Source organism: Eretmochelys imbricata, chromosome 24, assembly GCF_965152235.1.
Source record: "Eretmochelys imbricata isolate rEreImb1 chromosome 24, rEreImb1.hap1, whole genome shotgun sequence".
In the NCBI taxonomy this organism is placed as follows: Eukaryota; Metazoa; Chordata; order Testudines; family Cheloniidae; genus Eretmochelys; species Eretmochelys imbricata.
In genome coordinates this window covers 7,172,965-7,194,053 of record NC_135595.1, presented here as the reverse complement: position 1 = coordinate 7,194,053, position 21,089 = coordinate 7,172,965, and the positions used below count along the sequence as shown (strand labels likewise).

At 45.8% G+C, this 21,089-nt stretch overlaps 2 protein-coding genes across 2 annotated transcripts; both read right to left on the bottom strand.

Moving 5' to 3' along the window:
* Nucleotides 1–1,069: 1,069 nt before the first annotated feature.
* LOC144280022 (uncharacterized) lies at nt 1,070–4,745 on the bottom strand. Its single transcript, XM_077841714.1, has 6 exons — nt 4,709–4,745; nt 4,127–4,456; nt 3,261–3,572; nt 2,504–2,614; nt 2,044–2,090; nt 1,070–1,181 (listed from the first exon to the last, which is right to left on the bottom strand). Exons 1-6 carry the CDS (start codon nt 4,743–4,745, stop codon nt 1,086–1,088), a joined length of 933 nt encoding a protein of 310 aa, XP_077697840.1. The 3' UTR covers nt 1,070–1,085.
* A 12,478-nt stretch (nt 4,746–17,223) lies between these two features.
* LOC144279908 (immunoglobulin kappa light chain-like) lies at nt 17,224–20,455 on the bottom strand. Its single transcript, XM_077841611.1, has 5 exons — nt 20,413–20,455; nt 19,807–20,136; nt 18,694–19,005; nt 18,199–18,309; nt 17,224–17,318 (listed from the first exon to the last, which is right to left on the bottom strand). The coding sequence occupies exons 1-5, from the start codon at nt 20,453–20,455 to the stop codon at nt 17,224–17,226; spliced, it is 891 nt and encodes a 296-aa protein (XP_077697737.1).
* Nucleotides 20,456–21,089: the final 634 nt, after the last annotated feature.

Below are 21,089 nucleotides of genomic sequence, written 5' to 3'. Positions count from 1 at the left end.
TTGTTGTATCATCCATCAAAAGAAACACAGATGCTAAGTGGGATAGAAAGGACTGGATTCTGCTGTCAGAGACACCGGTGTAAATCCGGAGTAACTCCACTGACTGCAACAGAGCTCCTCCAGATTTATACTGCTGCAAACCAGAGCAGAATCTGGCCCAAGGGATTTAAGAGGTCATCTTTCTTATTACACAATAAGCTGAGCTTCATGCATTGAACAGGTAATAAAGACAACACAAACCTCACTAATAGGATTGTCGTCCCTTTTTAATGAGTGACAGTTCGAATGACAGTTTGAACAACAGCAAGTTGTGATGCAAACAGGCAGCGCGAGCAGGCTCAGGCACCAGGAGAGCGCCAGTCATCGGTAACGTGTTGTTCTCGTTAGATGGCGCAGAGGGGCTGGCGCATGGGGATCTGTGAATCTCGCCCATGGGGGAAGCAGCAGCCTGCAGACGCAGCGCTGGAGTAGGAGCTCCAGCCCTGGCGAGAGATTCTCATCCCTCCCAGCTCCTCCCGCATCATCCTTCCCCTTCCCAATCCCATTGCACGTCCATGTAACCTTACTGCAAAGGGAGCATGTGCCTGCTGAGGATCAGGGGAGTTGGGAGCTGTGGCGTAGACAGGGGCTGCACGTCCCCTCTGCCGGCTTCTGCCATCTGGCCTCACTCTGTGCAGGGGAGCTGCAGCCATTTAACTGTGTCTGGGTCTCTAAACAGATGCAGGAGGATGATGATTGTATTACCTTTCCTTCCAGGAGCTCCAGATATGGACCAGGGCCCCATGGTGCTAGGCGCAGAACAAACACAGAACAAAGAGACAGTCCCTGCCCCAAAGAGCTTCCAAACTAATATACAAGTGACGTGTAAAGTCATCTACACCATGATGCCTTTATATCCCAAAAGGAGATTTCCCACCTGATGAGGCTGGACCCTGTGGGGATCTTCTGAGCATTTTATTCTAGACAGAGAAGTGGAGAAAATAAGTACAAAAGGCGACAGACAGAGCTTTCTTCCAGCTGCTACGTCCGATCAGCAGAGAACCAGCCATCAGTTCCCACGTGCGGATTCCCCTGCATGAGACAGTTCAGGCTTTTACACGTTTCCCTCTGGCCAATGGCTGCATCGTGCGCCTGTTGCGATTCCGTGAATCAAAATCCAGATGAGAGTATAAGATTCCACCCTGTTTGGCGACAGTTAGTAAAATTAGCCTCCTCCTTGTAAAATGAAGGGATGTAGAGTGAGACAGAACTGAACATCCAAGTGATTTTAGTCTGATGAAATATTCCCTCTCATCTCTGATTCTCCTACTTCTCCTACAAATTGTGCATGTTATCAGAATTGAAACCAGCGCTGGATTCTGATTTTAAGAACTCAACTACTGACAATAACTTGCCAGATCCAAACCCCATATAAATGGACAGTCTCCTACTGAGGTCAATAAGCTTTGGATCAGGTCCTTAACACCTTTCACTGGAAAATCTTCATGTGCTTTACAAATATAATTTCTTATAACTCTTTATCTTTTAAATTCCAAAAATGTTCCCAGCTGCACACAAAAACCCCGTAAAGGGTATGGTCAGTAACAATAGAACATTAAAGTTCTCCTCATTCTTGCGCAGTAAGTCTAGTTTTTATATATGGGGAAACAGAGTCACAGAGAAGTGAGTGACTTGCCCACTATCCCGCAGTAAATTGGTACCAGAGGTAGCACTAAAGCTCCTTCTTCCCCTTCTGCTACTCCAACAGCTAGACCTGACTTTCACCTTTGCTTCAAGATCAATCAGTTTAAGTGTGAAATATATGACGTTGGACTGAGGGATTGGAAATGACTGAGACACACATTGACTGACACTCTGAGTATGTGTTCCAGACCTGAAGAGGAGCTCTGTGTAAACGCTAACATGTGTCTTCCTCCCCAAGAGTAGCTGGTCTAATAAAAGATATTACCTCACCCACCTTGTCTCTCTAATATGGGACCAACACGGTTATAACAAACACCGCACACGTTGATTTAGACAGAGATCGCTTGTAACTTGAGGTACCTGGTTCTCCTCGGAAGCTGGGGGTGCTGAGACCCTGGGCTGGAATCCTGGAACAAACAAAGACAACAGTCAAAGTTCCTCTTCCACGGTCACCCCCCAGCTGCAGTTCACTGATGAGTGGTGCATCCGAACTGTGGGTGCTCAGGGCACCTCCATGCATGGCACCATGAGAGGGGCTCGTCAGAAAGGCTAGTGCTGTTTGTGAGCTATACACAAGGTGCCCGGGCCATGGGCAGTAGAAGCCTTTCCACATCGCTCCCTTTGTCACGGAGAACAAAGCCGTTCTCCCAACACAGGACATTCAAGTTTCAGAAAACAAACATTCGGAGATCAGTGCTGGCAGTTGTGACATTTGCAGCGTGTTCATGTGTTGGACAGGACAGTTGCAGTCCCCAGTAGCAAGCAGGGGAGCAGGATTTCTCTCTGTGGGAGAGTGTCTGGGCTGGGCTGTGTTTATTACCTAGTGCAGAAGGGCAGAGGGTCCAGACGAGGCTCAGAGACACCACCACCAGCAGCAGACCAGCTCCAGCCGCAAGGGGCACAATGTAATGTGAGCACTCGCTGGCAGGGGCTGTGGAGGAAGCTAAAAACCAGACACAAGTAGGTGGCTGACTCGAGCCAAGAGGATCGTGATGCCACCACATCCAGCTCTTCCCTCCTGACCCCATTTCACCACGGGCCTTAACCCCCGAGGAGTGAGACGACAGGAGCCTTCAGCACTTTTCTCCCCCTGTTGTGCCCTTTTCATTAGGCCAATGATTTCCCCTGTAATCAGAATCTTCTCTGCACCTTCTGCCATCTACAAAATCCTCCCTGTAGCTGTCTTCACCCCTCTCCATGAAACAGCTCTCTGCACCTAAGTGCCTCTGTTCCCTTCTCCCTCTGACACTAGTCATTATTTAACTTGGTAGGGTGCTTATATCTATGGTTGGCGTGACAATTTCTATTGAAAATCACTGTCTGTGAGCATTGCAATTCCCCTTTCCTCCTTTCCCAAAATTCTCTGCAGATCTGCCTGCTCCTACATATTAGCAAACAATTCACAACTTTCTCTAATTGCAAATTACATTAAAGAAGCTCGGACCATAGGTACTTTGAACGTCTAATTACCGTCATAATCATCATAGCGCCTCGGAATCCCAGTCATGGACCAGGACCTCACTGGGCTATCTATCTGACTCCCCTCTACTCCCAGAAGCTAATATAAAATCACTCACCTTCAATATACCGGGCAATTTTCTTAACGCTCTTGCCAGAAGAGTTGAATTTAACATCACAGGTGAAATTCTTCCCACTGGTCCAGGTGTCCATGGGGACGCTGATGTGATTTATGAACACAAAGGAGCCATCCTTTGCTTCCAGCGAATGCATCAGACCCTGTTCCTGCAGATCCCCAGAAAAACTCCAGGAAATTTGGACTGGGTTGGAAACTCCATGGACCACGCAAGCCAGATCAGCGATCCTGGGGGAGAGGAGGCCGTGGGGAGATGGAGCCAGAGTCAGCACCCAGCTGCTGGTGGTATAACTGTCTGAGCAGGAGAAAGCACAGAGTTCAGTGTGATGCTCAGCTGAGCAGCAGTTTGATTTAGGGGGTTAATCGTAGAAGATGAAAGCAGCTCAAAGGATAAATGTGTTTTACAATAGAAAAATATGAAGAAACTGAAAAATGAAATGATATCCAGCCCAAACTAAACACATATTTGCACTTAGCAGAAGGGAAACTCTGTGCTATTTTAGGAACTGATGCAGTCCTAAGAACATTTCCTAATTGCAAAGTATTGTGTCATTTGAACATGGCTCTAAGGTTTAAAATATTCCCAGCTTGTGCCCTGAACAGGAAGAAGACAGAAAATCTTCAAGAGTTCATTTTCACTATTTGCATATTTTATTTGTGCAAAATATATTTTTCTGTTCTTTCAGCAACCAAAGTTTACTCGCTTCTTTTGGATTCAGACAGTCTGTCTTCTAACAATTCAATCTTTGATAAACTATCACACCAGCTTTTTACATTTTAACATGCACATGAACTATGTCTGCATTGTCATTATATTTCATTTCTAACCATTCAGTTCTATTTCCTTACCTCCAACAATCAGGGTGGATCCGTTGCCAAAAGTCAAGATGATGTACGAATCGGTACAGTAATAAACCCCCGAGTCATTCCGTTGGGCATTGTAGATTTCCAGTGTCAAGTTGTGTCCTTCCGATATGCAAGCAACTTTATTTACATTTTGATTATCTGAGCATCTCTTAATTAACATGGGGGCCTCACCTTCCTGTCTCCTGTACCACTGAGCTGTTATACCTCCTGCTAAAAATTGTTCTTTGGAAGAGCACTGGATCTTCGCTGTATCATTAATGTTCACAAACAGGAACGACTCAAGTTGGTGCAAAAATAACTGCACTTCTACCACTGCAGGAATAAAAGAGGGTGTGTTATCAGAGTCAATTTTCAGCAGGTTACAATCTAACCTAAATAAATTGAATTGTTCAGAATTAAAACAAAAGCACAAATGCAACCAGATTACATTGTGCAAAAGTAAATGGAAGAGCATCTAAACTGTAGCAGAACCGTCCTAAGCTATCAGACATCATGAAAGCCTTATTGAAAAGGTTCCTTTTTCAATTCTAAAGCTTAATGGTATGACTAAAGCAAAAGCTTTACCCAGCAAAGACAAAAGCAGATATTTGGTGAACAGCATGATTGTTACAAACAATATCCTGAACGATGAAATCTAAGAGTTTCTGTCTGGTAAGCTGCTCAAGTGCAAAGGGTCCAACATCCTGGTCGGAACTGCTGAGGGGGTTGTGCTGTGGTGATAGATGCTTTTCACCGAGGCTTCTTAAAGAACCCTTTGGGGACAATCTATTTCTTGTCAGCTGTTGCTGCATTTGAATCAAATATGGTTATATTAGAACAATTCAGAAGAACGAAATAACCATTAGGATGTGGCACAATGTAGAATATGCATGAAATAGTTCAACACAGAACCATGTCTAGTGCGGAGACAGCAGGTACCAGGGCTTTCTGAGGGGTCAGACTGCTGTATATGACACTGGCTAAAGGTGCGATTCTGTAGACCGCATTGTACCCTGCTGCCTATTGCAAATGATTTTCCCAAGGGATCAGCACCCCCCATTGCGGCCAGATTTCTAAAGAGCCCAGCTCCCATTTAGACACTTAACGAATGGCACAATTTTCAACTGTGCTCATCCCCCAGCAGCCCCCACTGGCACACTTATGGCTGGATTCCCAAGAGATGAGCCTCCAATGGGCGTCTAACGAGCCGAGCACTTGTACAAATCTGGTCGTTATTGAGGTGCCGAAGGGTGCGTCCGCACTGCAGCTGGCAGGGTAGTTCCCAGCCCGGGTAGACAGACAAGCGCTAGCTCTGGTCTAGCTAGTGTGGTGAAAATAGCAGAGCGGCCACAGCGGCGTGGGCTGTGGCTCGGGCCAACTCTACGAGTTCGTGTCCAGGAGGTCGGGCAGAATTGAACTTGGGACGTCAGCCCGAGCTGCCCCCTGGGCCGCCGTGGCCACACCGCTATCTCTCAGTGCGTTACATTGAGCCGCTACTCCCCCAGCTGCAGTGTAGACGTCCGCTAATTGGGAGCTGGGCTCTTCTGGAAGTGTGGCCCCAGCCGTGGGTGATGAACAGCTGAGAAATGGGCTTCTCCCTGCTGCCTCAGTATTTTACCCCCCGCTGAGCCTTATTGCTTGACAACATGATACTGAACGGTAATTTAGGACCAGATTCTCAGCTGGTGTAAATCAGCATCGATCCATCGAAGGCAATGAACTGATGCTGATTTACACAAGTTGAGAATCTGGCCCTTGGAGTTCTAAGTGAATCCTGAATGCTCACAGTGGCTTGCTTGAGAAATGAGACCAGGAAATCCTTGTGGCTGGATTTCCAGACTCCAGAACAGCTCAAGCTTTCTCACCTGCCTCCGAACTGTGCAATTCCTGATCCTGCATTTTTGCACACCCCAAACTCTTATTGATTTGAGTGGAATAGTGCTGGATGCACAAGGAACGCAGGGTCTGGCCTTGTCAGCCCAGAGTTTGTGGGGCTGTAAAGTGCATCGTGGGTGTATTGCAAACACTTCATGCAGCACAATACACCATGATTAAACATAGACTTTAAAGTCAGAAGGGACCATTATGATCATCTAGTCTGACCTCCTGCACATTGCAAGCCACAGAATCTCACCCACCCACTCCTGTAACAAACACCTGACCTATGTCTGAGCTATTGAAGTCCTCAAATCGTGGTTTAAAGACTTCAAGGTGCAGAGAATCCTCCAGCAAGTGACCCCTGCCCCACGCTGCAGAGGAAGGCAAAAAACCCCCAGGGCCTCTGCCAGTCTGCCCTGGAAAAAAATTCCTTCCCGACCCCAAATATGGCAATCAGCTAAACCCTGAGCATGTGCACAAGACTCACCAGTCAGACACCCAAGAAAGAATTCTCTGTAGTAACTCAGATCCCACCTTGTCTAACATCCCATCACATTGGGCATATTTATACTGTTAATAGTCAAAGATCAATTAATTGCCAAAATTAGGCTATCCCATCATACCATCCCCTCCATAAACTTATCAAGCTTAGTCTTGAAGCCAGGATTGGGGTGGCTTTCATACTTGTGCCTATTCTTTGGCTCCTCTTTATGATAATAATTCCAGGCACATCATGAGGAGATCCCAAAGCGCTTTACAAAAGGAGGTCAGTAATGTTATCCCCATTTTACAGATGGGGAAACTGAGGCACAGAGCGGGGAAGTGACTTACCCAAGATAACCCAGCAGAAGTGCTGGGAATAGAACCCACGTCACTGTCCAGTGCTCTATCCACTAGGCAACGCTGCACAGCGGATAATTAGTGACTGATCTATTTTCTCAATGTCTTTGGTTTGTGCTGTAACATTTACTTTCTTTCACACTGCTGAAAGGTAAATTCCAGTTTTTGCAGTTATTTCATGGACTGTTCTGCTTTAGCTTTGCTCTAACCGTCCCCTGGCTGCAGAGGAATTGGGGGGAGCAGTTTACACTTCCTTGGTCACCGAACGCAGGGAGTGAGACCTGAAAAAACAAACCGCCCAAGCGCTTTGGTAGCGGAACAAACAAAAGAAAAGTGGCAAAATAAGTGAGCTGAAACTGACCACAGCGGCAAGTGCAGCTTTCCGAGCAGCCAGTTCTGATCTATTTTTAAACGATTAGCCCTTTGTAGCAAACACGGCTCTTTGTCCTGTCGCCTGTGGGTTTCTAAGATCGGTTTCAATTTGTATTTATAAAACATAATGTAGAAATAAAATCAAAACCATTACAGTCACTTTGTCTTGGCTTTTAATAGACTTGTACAGAAGAAGATCAAGTGTAAAAGGAATTTGTACGAGTTAAGTGTGACTGGGGGCAATAATCTTAGGACGTGTTTGAAAATGTGTCCAATGACTTCGCTGTCTAACTCCCATTGATTTTGCACCTAGGCACCCAGCTACACCTTTAAGCACCTAAATATCTTGAAATCTGGTTCTCGTGAGCTTAGATACCACTGAAAGTCAGCAGGACTTAGATTACCACTTGGAAACCTAGATCACTTTTGAAAATGACACCTGGCTCCTAAATTAATCAGGATTTCTGCTACAGTTAGGCCTACAATTTTATCCTGGCAATTGACAATAAACTTCAGGCAGAGGTACCGGAAAACAACCATAAGAAAAGGAGGGCGCAGGGAGCACGTGGAGGGTTGGACAGCAAGACCACCCTGCACTGACACTGCAGTGGTACCTCCTGCCCCGTGGGGCTGGGTCCAGCTCCCGGCATTGGCATCTAGTCCATGTGATCACAGTGCCGCTCAGGTTTGGCTCCTCTGCTGCTCTATAGATGGAAACGGAGGGACAGATGTGCCAAACTTAAGTAGGGCTCTGATCACATCGGTCAAGTTGCAAGGCCCGTGCCTAGGAGCCGGGCCCAGCCTCACTGCTAGGAGCAGCCACTGCAGGGGTCATGGAGGTTTGCAACTCTCACCCTTAATTTCCAGGTAAAGACAGGCTGCTCAGAGAACCATGTTCCAGATTACGTGGCTGAAAACTGTTTAGAAAAGATGGATTTAGAAGGGATGGATTTAGAATCTCTTAGTCGGCATTTCACTTTGTTCTCTCTGTAAGCAATTTTGTACATTACACTATGGAACGTGCATTATGCACAAATCTGAAATAAGTGTCCTAAAAGTAGGTTTTGCTCCAAATTGTCCCAAAGTGGGGTGACTCCACCATACTTTCATATTCTAACCCCATCAATTCCTTCGCCAGAGGGTCCCACCCCCAGTCCTTCGAATCCAGAATGATAAGGAAAAGGAACCCAAACCAGAGAGAGACAAAGCAGGCTGCTCCTTAAAAGAGAGTTGCACAACTCACCCCACCTTGATCTCGGCTGTCTCTTTCCAGACTGACTTCTGCTAGGCCCAGATTTCACACTTCCCCACAGACAGCAAGCAGGACCAGGAAAACCCCCTGAAATTTAAAAAAAGAAAAGGAGTACTTGTGGCACCTTAGAGACTAACAAATTTATTTGAGCATAAGCTTTCGTGAGCTACAGCTAGCAGGTGTTGTGAGACAGACAGACATCACCTATTCTTTACTGAAGAAAGGCACAAGATGTCTCACCAGATAGTTGAGATGATGCTAGTCTCGCTGCACAGTAAGTATTTTATCCTGATTTATTTCATGCTTATTTTCCACCATACTAAAAACTATTAACTTTCTGCACGAGGACCTTCTGCAGTTCCAAAGGGTGCTAATATCTACCTGCTGAGAGAGGAATTCACATCTCTTAGTTCATCAGTTGAAATCTGAAGAGAGGTGATGAAATCTTTTACATTAAAACAACCTGAATGCCAGATACGAACACCTTGACAATAGTTTCTGGTTAATATTCTCGATTGGGGTGCAAAATCTACTTTTCCTTCATGCTGATGCATTACATAGGGGCTGACGTATTTTTCTGCAGAAGGATCAAAAAGAGAATTTGAAATACAAGTTGCTAAAAAAGACTCTCCCATGTACAATTTAGTAAAAAGTTTGTTACCATTGATTTGGGTCAACTCAAGTGGGAATGCACACAGGTGATGAGGGCAGGGAACTGGAAATCTCTCCACCCATTGGTTCTAAATGCCGAGGTTTGCTTTTGTTGTTACTTTTCATTAACTCCAGCACAGGCTGCATGAAACCTAACAAAAATATTGGCTAGAAATAGAGAAAAGTTACAATGAATCTTTAACGGAGAAGTACCTTTTTGTTATTCTTTGATCACCTGCTCTGTGTAGCGTATTGACAAAGTCCAGCCTTGTCCAGTGCTCACTGTATTAACCCACTCCTTTCTTCCTCTGTATAGTGGTTGCCTCGGAAGAAGGGAGACAAATCCAGCAAAGCCCAGCACAGGTGCGGCTGACCTCTGGGCAGACTGCACAGCTGGACAGTAGCCATTCCGTAAAGTACGGAGAGTTCTGTGGTACAAGGAACATCCGAGTTTACAATGGATTTATGAGAGTTCTCCGCGTCAACCTTCAAATGGCAAATACTCCAGTAAAGTGAACATTCCGGCAAACACATTTTCTCTGATTATCAGTAGCGTACAAAGAAGTGACTCTGGGGTGTATTACTGTGGCCTTGCTGTATATATACACATCCGAACTTTGGGAATGGGACCAGACTAACTGTCACAGGTGAGTTTCCAATGGGCCAAAATAATGATATCGCAATGCTAGGTTGTGACTGATTGCCATTTCAGTGTTAAGCCTTAGGTATTTGTGGGAAAAGGCACCATGTTCCAGGCAGTGACCCAGGCCATCGGGTGAGGAATTAGGAGACCTGGGTTTTTGTTCCTGAGTCACTGGGCACTGAGGGTGAGATTTTCAAAAGACACCAGGACCCAACAGCTCCCATTTAGATGTCTACAGACATGGCCAGATTTTTAAAACACTCCAACCAAAAACCAGATTTTGAAAAGCTGGAATATTTGGAAAATCAAACCTTTTATTTCTCTGCATCTCCAATTCCTCATCTCTATAATGGGGATAATGACTCTCCTGGGTGAAAGCACTTGGAGATCTGTGGATGAAAAGCACCATGTCAGTGCTAGGTGTTATGATTTCCCTGCTGTCTAGCTGGGATGTTACATTAGGAATCAGATTTGATAGTCACACTTACTGATGTTTCCTACTGAAACTGTCGACCCTAGGACATGAGTATGTTTCAGCTGCCCCGTTATCCTATTAAGACTTTAATATTAATCAGGTTCTTTTCCAGGAATTCACCAAGCGGCATGAAATGATTCCACCCACGTGTTCATACAGGGGAATATTCATTGTCTCAAGCAGCACAGTCTGAGTTGCATATAATAATTCAGTGTACGACGAGTGAGATCTAGATCTATTTGAGCCACATTGGTCGCAATTATTCCGGAGTGTGCACATCAAAGGGAAGGCAAGGAATTACTTTAGGCACTATTAGAGGCTGTAACTCGGACTAATGAGATGAACGTAATAGGAAAATTTAGCCTGACTGTTATATCTAAGTAAGAATGGTTCCTCTATCAGGCTTTTTCTAGGTAGATCTCAAAGCGCCTTGCAAAGGGAACTAAATATCATATGGAGGTAAGTATCATTTCCCTAATTTTACAGTTGGAGAAACTGAGGCACAGACAGGGGGAAGTGAATTTGTCTCCAGGATCACGTAACAAGGCAGAGCTGGGCTGGGCATAGATCTCAGGGCTCCTGACTCCCAGTCTGGTGTCCTCACCACCAGACTGAGCAGTTCTTCCGTTGCATTTCGTACTGTACCAAACACGCTGTCGACACTCAGTAAATAATCCACAAAGATCATATCAGGACAAACTTCCGAGCAGCGACGGATTGGGGGAGTCTCCGAAAGTGGATGCGCCAGAGTGTAAGACATAGGCTTTGCCTGTTCCAGCTGTCGTAGACATTTAAAACACGCTGCACTGGCTGGGGTAGAGGTAGGAGCTAGGTATGGACTAGCTCAGCTACCGGTAAACTCTCTTTCCGAACTCTCCTGTGACTCAACTCTCTTTCAGATGCCTTCGAGCCCTTTCCATCCTGGGGCCCTCTGCCCCGGAGCATGCTGAGCTTCCCCGTCATTCCTCTGCTCTGCCTGCTCTCTGATTTCTCTCCTCCCTGGAGCGCAGTTCTCTGGGACATGGGGGAGGAGGTGTCTGAAGGTCAGATGGATGCTGGAGCCATAGATGAGAATGGGGTCTTTAGTGTTTGGAGCCTAATGACAATCCCTTCTGAGATGTGGAACCAGGAGATGATCTGCACTTGTATGGCCAAGGAGAGCAGTACGGGGAGAAACATCAGTGCTACACTCTCCAGGGAAACAGGTCCATTATCGTATCATCCGATCTAACCTGCCTTCCTGGGTATTTATGCTACATCCCTCACCGTGGGTCAGTGACATCTACTGCAGGCTGGAGGAATAGACAGAATCAGACGGGATGGCTCAGGTGAATGATAACCAATGGGAGTGAGGAGAGGTTTTGGAAACCATTGAGAGGGTGCTTGAGTTGTGGGGCAGTCAAGTACAGTCACTGCCCTGTCACCCTCCTTTCCCACCCCCAGCCCTCCTGAAAACCTTCATTTTTCAACCCTCCCAGTGGTGAGAAATGGCTTTCTGGTCAAGCAGCCTGAACCTTCCCCTCCATGCGAGCACAGCAAGGATACAGAAGGGTCACTTGGGGTGAGCCAAAGGGGAAGAACTAGGAGCATCAGGAAGGAAATCAACAGAGGGAATAGCAGGATGAATGGCAGGAATGGCTTCCTGACAGTGAGATCTAACAGACAGTGGAAGAGATGCTGAGGGGCAGGGTTAGAAGCCCCTATCAAGGGGTCTGGACAAAGTACTCATGATTATAACATAGGGAACAATCCTGCAGTGGCCGGGGGGAGCTAGGGGCCACCCAGTGTAACAGGGTCGTCTCCATCTCTGACTTCTAGGATTCTGTGCCACCCCCTTTAAATAACTTGATTCTGTTGCAGCCATCACAGGAGCAGGAGGTCTCAGGCTGAAATGGCTCCATGGAACAATGTTCAGTGCAGGCCGGAAGGATTAGGGCTGGTCTACACTCTTATCAGGTAACTCTGTTGAGCCGTGGTGTGAATTGTTGCTGACATGACTATGCCAGTGAAAGCCTCCGTGTGGATGTAGTTATACTGTGTAAAGGGGTCTTACACCAGCACCGGTTATTTCAGTTCATGAATCAGGAGAAGCTGTGCCAGAAATATTACAGGGCCAAAATTTTGTATAGACATACCCTTTAAGAAGAAAGCAAATTCCAGGCGGCACAGACGGGTGTGTCCAGCCTTCCGAAAGGCCTTTTAATTTCTTAAATTGCCTGGACATTTGCAGCAAACCTGTTCTGGGAAAAAGGGAACCAGCTAGAATCTGACCACGAAATTCAATGATCCACTCATTAGTGGAGTTATTGGGGGGGTGGGAGGGAAACAAGAGAGATAGAATAACAATGAGAGATCATTTTGCAAGGTCATAGAATCATAGAAGATTAGGGTTGGAAGAGACCTCAGGAGGTCATCTAGTCCCCCCCTGCTCAAAGCGGGACCAACCCCAACCAAATCATCCCTCTTCCCTGTCTTCGCACTTCCCTCTCCCTCCATATACAGCAGGGCAGCAGCTCTCAACCTTTCCAGACCACTGTACCCATCTCAGGAACCTGATTTGTCTCGTGTTCCCCCCAAGTTGCACCTCACTTAAAAGCTACGTGCTTACACAATCAGACAAATATCAAAAGTGTCACAGCTCACAAATTACTGAACAATTGCAGACTTGCTCGCTTTTACCATAGAATGATAAATCAACCGGAATATAAATATTGTATTTATATTTCAGTGTATTGTATAGAAAGCAGTATGAACAAGTCATGGTCTGTCTGAGATTTTAGTTTATAGTGCTTGTTAGTTTGTTAGACTTCGGTAGTGCTTTTTATGTAGTCTGTTGTAAAACTAGGCAAATATCTAGAGGAGTTGATGTACCCCTGGAAGACCTCTGCGTACCCCCAGGGGTTTGTGTACCCCTGGTTGAGAACCATCTCCGCAGAGCATGGAGCAACAGGTGCGGAGCGTCGGGGAACATCTCCCTTTGCCAATGCAGTTGCATGGGACGCAGAGATCAGAAGCCCATGTTTTGATAGGTGTTTTCTACACTCAGCATTTCTTCACTCTGCAGGAGACTGTAGGATTGTGTTCTATGCTGGGCTGCCCTGTATTTTCATCCTTCTCCTCATCCAGCTGTTGATCTTACTCTGGAGAAAGTGCCCCATCAGAGGTAACTCAGTCATAACTCTGACTGCTATGAACACAGCCACTCATCACACAGCCCTATAACTATCCCTTTGTTTCATCCAACAGGGAGAGCTGTGCAAACAGGGAATGAAGTACCTATCAGGCAGATCCCACAGGTATACTGTATTAACAAGAGGGGACTAGAACCCGTGTCCTGGCCAATGTCCAACTCTAGCGTCTACACTTTGCATCCTGAAATTTCTGAGGTTTCATATAAATTTCTTCTTCTCTGCTCTTCTAGCGGAAGTGTTGTGTAGGGTTGTTGATGTAAAGAAGAACTGCTGGGTTCTACACCAGAGGTGGCTGCAGGTTAGGGATGGTGTAATACTGCAGTGTATATGTAATTGTGCCTCAATGGGCCACAACTGAGAATACCAAATACAGGACAAACTGCTGAGAAATAGGGCAGATACACCCCCCAAAACTGGTGGTTATTCCCCCATAAGATATACCAAACAAGCAACACAACGTCTGTTTCACCACACTGGCTAACAAGAAGTCAGAAAAGCAGTTTCCTTAGGTATTCCAGTCCTTGTATCACCACCAAAGCACGAGACTTACAGATGAGTGGTTCCTTAAAACCAGTTTCATCAAACAAAGGGTTCTTCGGATCCCAAAGGACCAGCCACACACCCAGGTCAATATATCAGTCAAATCTTACCCAACAATCATGCTGTTGCCAATCTTTTAGTATCTAGACTCTAAAGGTTTATTTATAAGAAAGATAAGAATTAAAATTGGTTAAAGGAATCAAATACATACAATAATTGCAAAGTTCTTGGTTCAGGCATGTAGCAGTGATGGAATAAACTGCAGGCTTAAGTCAAGTCTCTGGTTGCTTCCAAATCATTGGAAGGTCCTCAGTCTCTTGGTTAGAAATAATGCTTCCGTTAGTAGAAGTCCATAGTCCAGAGGCTTGAGCAGGAAAGAGGCAAGATGGAGGTTTTCCAGCGCCTTTTATAGCTTCTGCCATGTGCAGGGAAATCCATTGTTTCAAACAAAGCCCTCAGCACAGCTAGTGGAAAATTACAGGTAAAAGATGGAGTTTGGAGTCACATGGTCAAGTCACACGTCCCTGCCTGATTCTGCTTAGTCACAAAAGAAGCCATTACCTATACCCCAGACAGAGCGTTCACAGGACAGTCCATGTGAGTTAGTGTCCTTTTGATGAGCCACTTAACTTGAATGCGTCCTTCACAATGTGCTGGCTAAACATCTTGTTGGTGTTTCCCAGAAGCAAACACATTAGAAATACAGGCATAGAGCCAATACTCATGACTTCAGATACAAAAATGATACATGGATGCAAATAGCAACATCATATTCAGAGAACCAAAACCTTTCCATAGACATCTTACGTGCCACAGTTTGTACAAGCTTTGTGACAATTATATAACAGTGATAGCAACAGTGATCCGCATGGTCATTGTTTAATCGGATAACGTCACAGTATATTTCTGTAAAGGACCATCAGATCATCTGGTTTGGCCTCATGCATATCACAAAGCACCAACACCATCCAGCAATGCTTACACTAAACCCAGCACCCAGGACAAAAGACAACAGCCGAGGACAAAAGAGAAATCTCCACCGTTGATATAGGTTTTTCACACATTCTTATAACACAAAAGCTGCTCTAATACAAAGAATTAATTATAACACCAGATCTTTCCTTTTTCTATTTCAGACTGAATATGCGACTCTGACGTACAAGAACAGAAACGCTCCTCTGTGACTGATGCAGTCTCACTAAAGTGGTTTACATTTTTTAAAAGCAAGAGATGCAAAAAGAAAGAATGAAAGAGAAAGCGAGAGAAATTCGGGAAGTGTCACGTTTGTAATGAGCTATGATGTGATGTGAGTTTGCTTGAAATATAAGAACTTCTATGGTCGTTTCTCTGATCCATAATCTGGGCTGACACCTCCCTTCTTGCAAAAAGCCACATGGGGTCATTTGTGAATTGCCTGCAGGTTGATCAGGCATTGGATTGACCTCTCATCTCAAACATGGCACTTCCCACACCAGAGCACCTATCACAGAATTCACTCACCGCTAGGGCGCCTCCTCCTGGCTGCTCATGGGATTAGCTCCTTCTGGCTCCAACACCCCTTCTGTCATCTCATTCTTGCCGCAGCCCCACTCGCTCTTCTGGACTCTGCACTTTCCTCTTCTTGGCTTGACTGCTCCCTCTTCAGGCCTTGGCCCTCTGGCCAAGTCACTGGGTGTTTCCCCCCTGCCACGGTATCAAAGTGCCACAGGACAAACTGTCCCAGGGAATCACCAAACCGACTGCCCTGACAGTGCCACTTCCCCAGTGGCTGGGAGGGGAACCTCGGCCTGTCCTCTGCTCTTGGTTCCAGTTCAGGGACTCTTGAGTTAGCAGCTAAGGTCTGCAATGTCCCGCCTTGCTGGGGCTTCCCTGATTCCTTTCCTACTCTGCCTCTCTCAGGCTTTTGCTCCACCACCCTCTGAGGTAAATCCTTCCTTCGGGGCCTGGGTCCCCAGGGTTTCTCCTCTGCCCTGGGCTTCCTCCTTTCCCTCTCTCATGCCCAGAGAGAGGCTGTAGCCTTCCTCACTACAGCCCTTCTCTGCTGCCAGGTTCCTGGCTTTATACCAGCCCTGCCTGCTCCTGCTCATCATCATTCAGGGCTCATTTAGGCCGCCTAGTTCCCCTCAGCTGGAGCCTATCCCTTTAAGTGGCCCCTTCTCAGCCTCATTAACTCCTTCTGGTCTAGTGGGGGTGAACACCCCCTCACACTCCCTTCAGCAGGATGGGCATTTGCTGCTGATTGAGGGCGACAGAGTCACCTGCTCAGTTTGTTAAGCTACGTCCTGCACTGGAGGAGGTTTCCCATCCAAGCACTGACCCTCGGCGGCTTTGCTGCGGCTTTGGGGTCAGTACTTAGATCACAATCAGGCCTGTGTTTTCACATTTTTACTGTCCCTCGTGGTGAGCCACAGGGCTGGGTAGACCTCCAATAACAGACTATAGATAGTAAGGGTCAGACTGTAACACCTGTGCCCACACGGGTGAGAAGTTACAGATGTGAGCAGTCCCTGGAACTTCAGTGGGATCCCTGCTGTGAATAACGGCTCCCCAGGGGGAGTGAGAGGTTCATCGCCTGGCCCCAAATGAAATACAAAGGGCCACCTACTACTCTCAGTGACCCCCTGTAAACCCAGAGTAACTCCACTGCCTTCAGCAGAGTTCTCCACGGCTGCTACCCCAACAGCAGGGCTGGAGCAGGGACTCTGTGGCCCTAGTGCCCCAGCTCCACAGGGGCTGTTGTCTAGAGGGTTGGTGTAGTGGTGGATTCACTCCCTGCTAACCCCATCCCTCTCCCTTGGGCCACACTGAGCAGAGAGCCAATCTCTGGGGCGTACAGGGAGCGCGTAAGTTACACGCAGGCTCCTGCAATCCCGCCCCCCTTTATGAAGTGACACCGCACTGCTCCTGCGGTCTGGGACCCTCTGCACCCACAGAGGGGTGGAATTTGTCCAGAAACACAGCAAAATGTTGCCATGATACCTGCAGGACAATGTCCTTCATATCACACTAGGAAATCTCCCACCTTCAAGGGTCTAGTTCTTTTTGTGACTTCCTGCTCCGTATAGGCCAGGCGGGCAAGTGAGTTAATCTTCAGATACAGTGTGGAACTGAGCCACATGCAGCAGCAGTGAAGAGCAGTAAGAAGCAGTAAAAACAAACTAACAGCTTTTACAGAAAGTCAACACCTTACAGGATGGTCCTGTCATTGAGATGAGCAGTGAAACAGCTGTGAGTGTCCAGCTTGGATCCCCGTCTGGGCTACGATTTCCCCCTTTTCCCTTTCACTGGTCGCTGCTCTGTGCTCTGGTTGCGATTCCTTGAATCAAACTCCAGTTGGGCATAAGCGGTTGACCCTGTTTGACAACATTCAGCAACATTAGACACCTCCACGCAAGGTTAATTAGCCAAACTTTGATGCAGTTGGACACAACAATCAGTTACATTTAAAAACAGATTGTTTGGAAAGTGGAATTTTAAATAAAGCTTAACAGTGCACATCATTAGCACTGAAACGATCATGGGAATCTTCCTTTAAAAGTCCAGTAGTTGGCTGAAAAAGGAATTTAGGATTGAGACAGTTTTTCATGTACCCAATAACTCCTCTGAGTCTGCGGTTTTCACTCTTTTCCTGAATTTCCATATGAGTCAGAAAAGGCCAAATCCAGGTTTAGCAGAATTACTGGGGCATTGGAATCATCTGCATCCTAAATTCATGCGTTTTGAAGACCCAGTCAATGGCTCATTAGAGGAAATTAAAATTTTTCTTCACCCCTTACAGCTGTTTTCTGATCAATTTAAACCCAGGCCCAGATTATCCTGCCACTTCAATGGGAGTTGTCCATTTATAACTGATGGGCTAACCAGGCCTCTGCTGTGTAATTTACGTCACTGGTTCCATCCCAACGGAATTTGCCCAGCCATGGGAGTTAAACCTGCTTATTTCAGGCAGAAGTTTGCCCTGTGTGATAAAGCAAATGACGAGTGATAGAAATAGAATATTCAGGCATCAGATGCACAGGCGGTTCCAAGCACCGCGCCTGGCTGAATACAGCACTCGTCGCTACAGAAGCGTTGCTGCGTTATATTAATGTAGGAAGGAATAAATGTTCAATGGGGACAAACAGAAGGAAATGAGAGAACTATTTTCAATTATTTTGTGGGAAATCAGCCCCACTATTCATAGGGCTGCTGCTACGTCTCCACACCTGGGACGGACTGTAGTGTGCTGATTACCTGGATTAGAACAGCAGTGACTCCAGGCCAGGCTCAGGGACACCAGCAACACCCCCAGGAACATGGCCACGGCATAGCGCACCGTCTGTGACGCACACCCGCTGGGATGGGCTGTGGAGGAAGCTGACACCAGTGGACGGTCAGGAGGTGAGAATCTTTTTTGAACTTTTTCATTAAACCCTCTGGTTTTAACTTCCAATCCCAGCTCTGTATTCACCTCTCCCCAATAGTTATTATTTAATTCTTTGCAGTGCTCTATAGGTACAATCTGTGTGAAAGCTGCTCTAGAAATCTGAGCTATATTGTCTTGGGGTCCTTTTAATGTCTCAGTTTAGCTTTCCCCAAATAATCTGCAAATCTGCCTACTTTTAATTATGACATAAAATATTCCAGCTTTCTGGGATGGAAAGCTACGTAGAAGCAACTCGGATTGTGCCCACTTGACACCGATTTAGCATCAGAGTCTCCATTAGCCTCAAATATCATATCACTCACCTGCAGGATACCTGGTACTTTTCTTCACACTGTTGCCAGAAGAGTTGAATTTTATTTCACAGGTGAAATTCTTCCCACTGGTCCAGGTGTCCATGGGGATGCTGATGTGATTTATGAGCGTTAAAGATCCATCCTTTGCTTTCAATGAGTGCGTCAGCCCGTGTTCCTGCAGTTCCCCCGAAACACTCCAGGAAACATGGACTGGGCTGGACACTCCATGGATCACACAGGCCAGATTCGCTGTCCCAGTGACTTGACTGCCATGTGGAAATGGGACCAGAAGCATCACCCAGCTGCTCTTGGTATAACTGTCTGAGCAGAAGGAGATGGCAAATTCAGTGTGATGATCAAATGAGCTGCAGTCTGATTAAAGGTATTAATCTTTCACTCAGAGAGACAAGGTGGGTGAGGTAAAAATCTTTCATTGGACCAACTTCTGTTGATGAAAGACAAACTTTCAAGCTGCCACAGAGCTCTCCTTCAGGTCTGGGAAATGTATTCAGAAGGTCATTTTCCAGATCTGAAGAAGAGCTCTGTGTCAGCAAGGAAGCTCGTCTCTCTCACCAACCAAAGTTGGTCCTATAAAAGCTATTACCTCACCCACCTTGTCTCTCTCATATCCTGGGACCAACACAGCTAAAACAACATTGCGTATCTGTCACTAAGACATGAATTCAAAGGAACAAATGTATTGAAGAAGGAAATATTAAATCACCACACAACCCGTAACTAGGATAGAGCTCAATACATAGCTGCACTACCTCGAAGGAAAATTGCAAACAATTTTATAAACTTCTCATTAAATCAAAATATTGTTTCATGCAAACATAACTCTTAGGTTAGCAATAGTCCCAACCTGGGTGCCCTGAACAGTCACAGAGAAACTTCAATTTTGTCACTTTCAGGTTTTACATATATTTTATAACTATAAATGTTGTTACATTCCTTCTATGCCCAGAGCATTTAATGTTTAGCTGATCTGCTTGGCTTAAAGCATGCTTTCCTTTGAACCATTCAGCAATAACTATGGTATCTTGTCACATTTTAATGGGAACATGAAATATGCTTTGTCAATCAGTTATTAGTCTCCTTAAACAAGCTATAGTTCCTTACCTCCAACAATCAGCGTGGATCCATTCCCAAAAATCAGGTAGCTGCTGTATCTATATGCACAGTAGTAAATGCCAGACTCAGTCTTTTGGACGTTGTTGATTTCCAGTGTCAAGCTGTGTGTCTCATGTTTGCAAGCAAATTTACTTACATTTTGATCATCCAAACAGTGCTTAATACAGGTGGGTTTCTCACCTTCTCTTCTCAAATACCAAAACATGTTACTTTCTCCCTCCAAGTTTTCTGTGGAAGAACAGTGGATCTTTGCGGTGTCACCAACTTCAACAAACTGGATCCGCTGAGTCTGGTGCAGAAATAACTGCACTCCTAGCACTGGAGAAATAAAATATTGTTCTAGTCAGTGTCCGTCAGGTCTCCAACTGCCACAGATGGAATGGATAGCTCAGCAAAAGAAATTACTTAATCTGATAATGGTTATTCTCTGCATCCCAAATGCTTAGAAAGCTGCTCTAACTTTATACAAGTGAATAGAAATGCAATTAATATCCAGCAAAAGTTTCAAAACATATCATAGATACAGTATTCAACTCTAGTGTCCTACTGATGTGGCTGTTTTCCCAATTTCAGAGCTTAATGCAGAAGTTTTACCTAAAGAAGATAAAAGCAGATATTCGGCAAAGATCATTTTCATAAAAAAGGAGAACAAAATCCTGACACAGTGGCCCAAAGGCTGACGCCGAGTGCACGGCTGCAGTGACTGGGTACAGTGTCTTGGTCATTTCCAGTGAGGGACGCCTCCGAGGAGGATGTGCTGTGGTGATGGGTGGGCTAAAGACTCTGCAGAGGCTACAGCATTTCTTGTAGATTTTCTCTGCGTTCTAGGGGCACAGGGATGTAAATAATAATTCAGAATAATTAAACATCCAGAATATGGATGATGTAAATAAACAAACCCACATGAGTTCGGAGCACAAGCCCCATTGACTTTCAAAGGAAAATGCTCCTAAACCACTTAGGGCCTCTGACAATCCCAATGTAAATCCTGCCCAGCCTTCCATGTTTGGTTTATTGTAGCACAGTTCTTGGTGGCACAACGCAGACATGTAACGGTTGTTGTCTTGTCTTGTCTTGGAGGACTGTTAACCGCACTGCAGATCATGAAAGCTCTGGCATGTGTGAGAAAAAAGACAACATAAGACACGATTTTGAAAATAGTCTAAGTCCCATTTCCAAAAGTGACTTTGGGCCAGATTTGCAAAGGTATTTAGGTGGCTATAAATGCAGACAGATGCCTAGTGGGATTTTCAAACCTGGCTAAGAGGGTT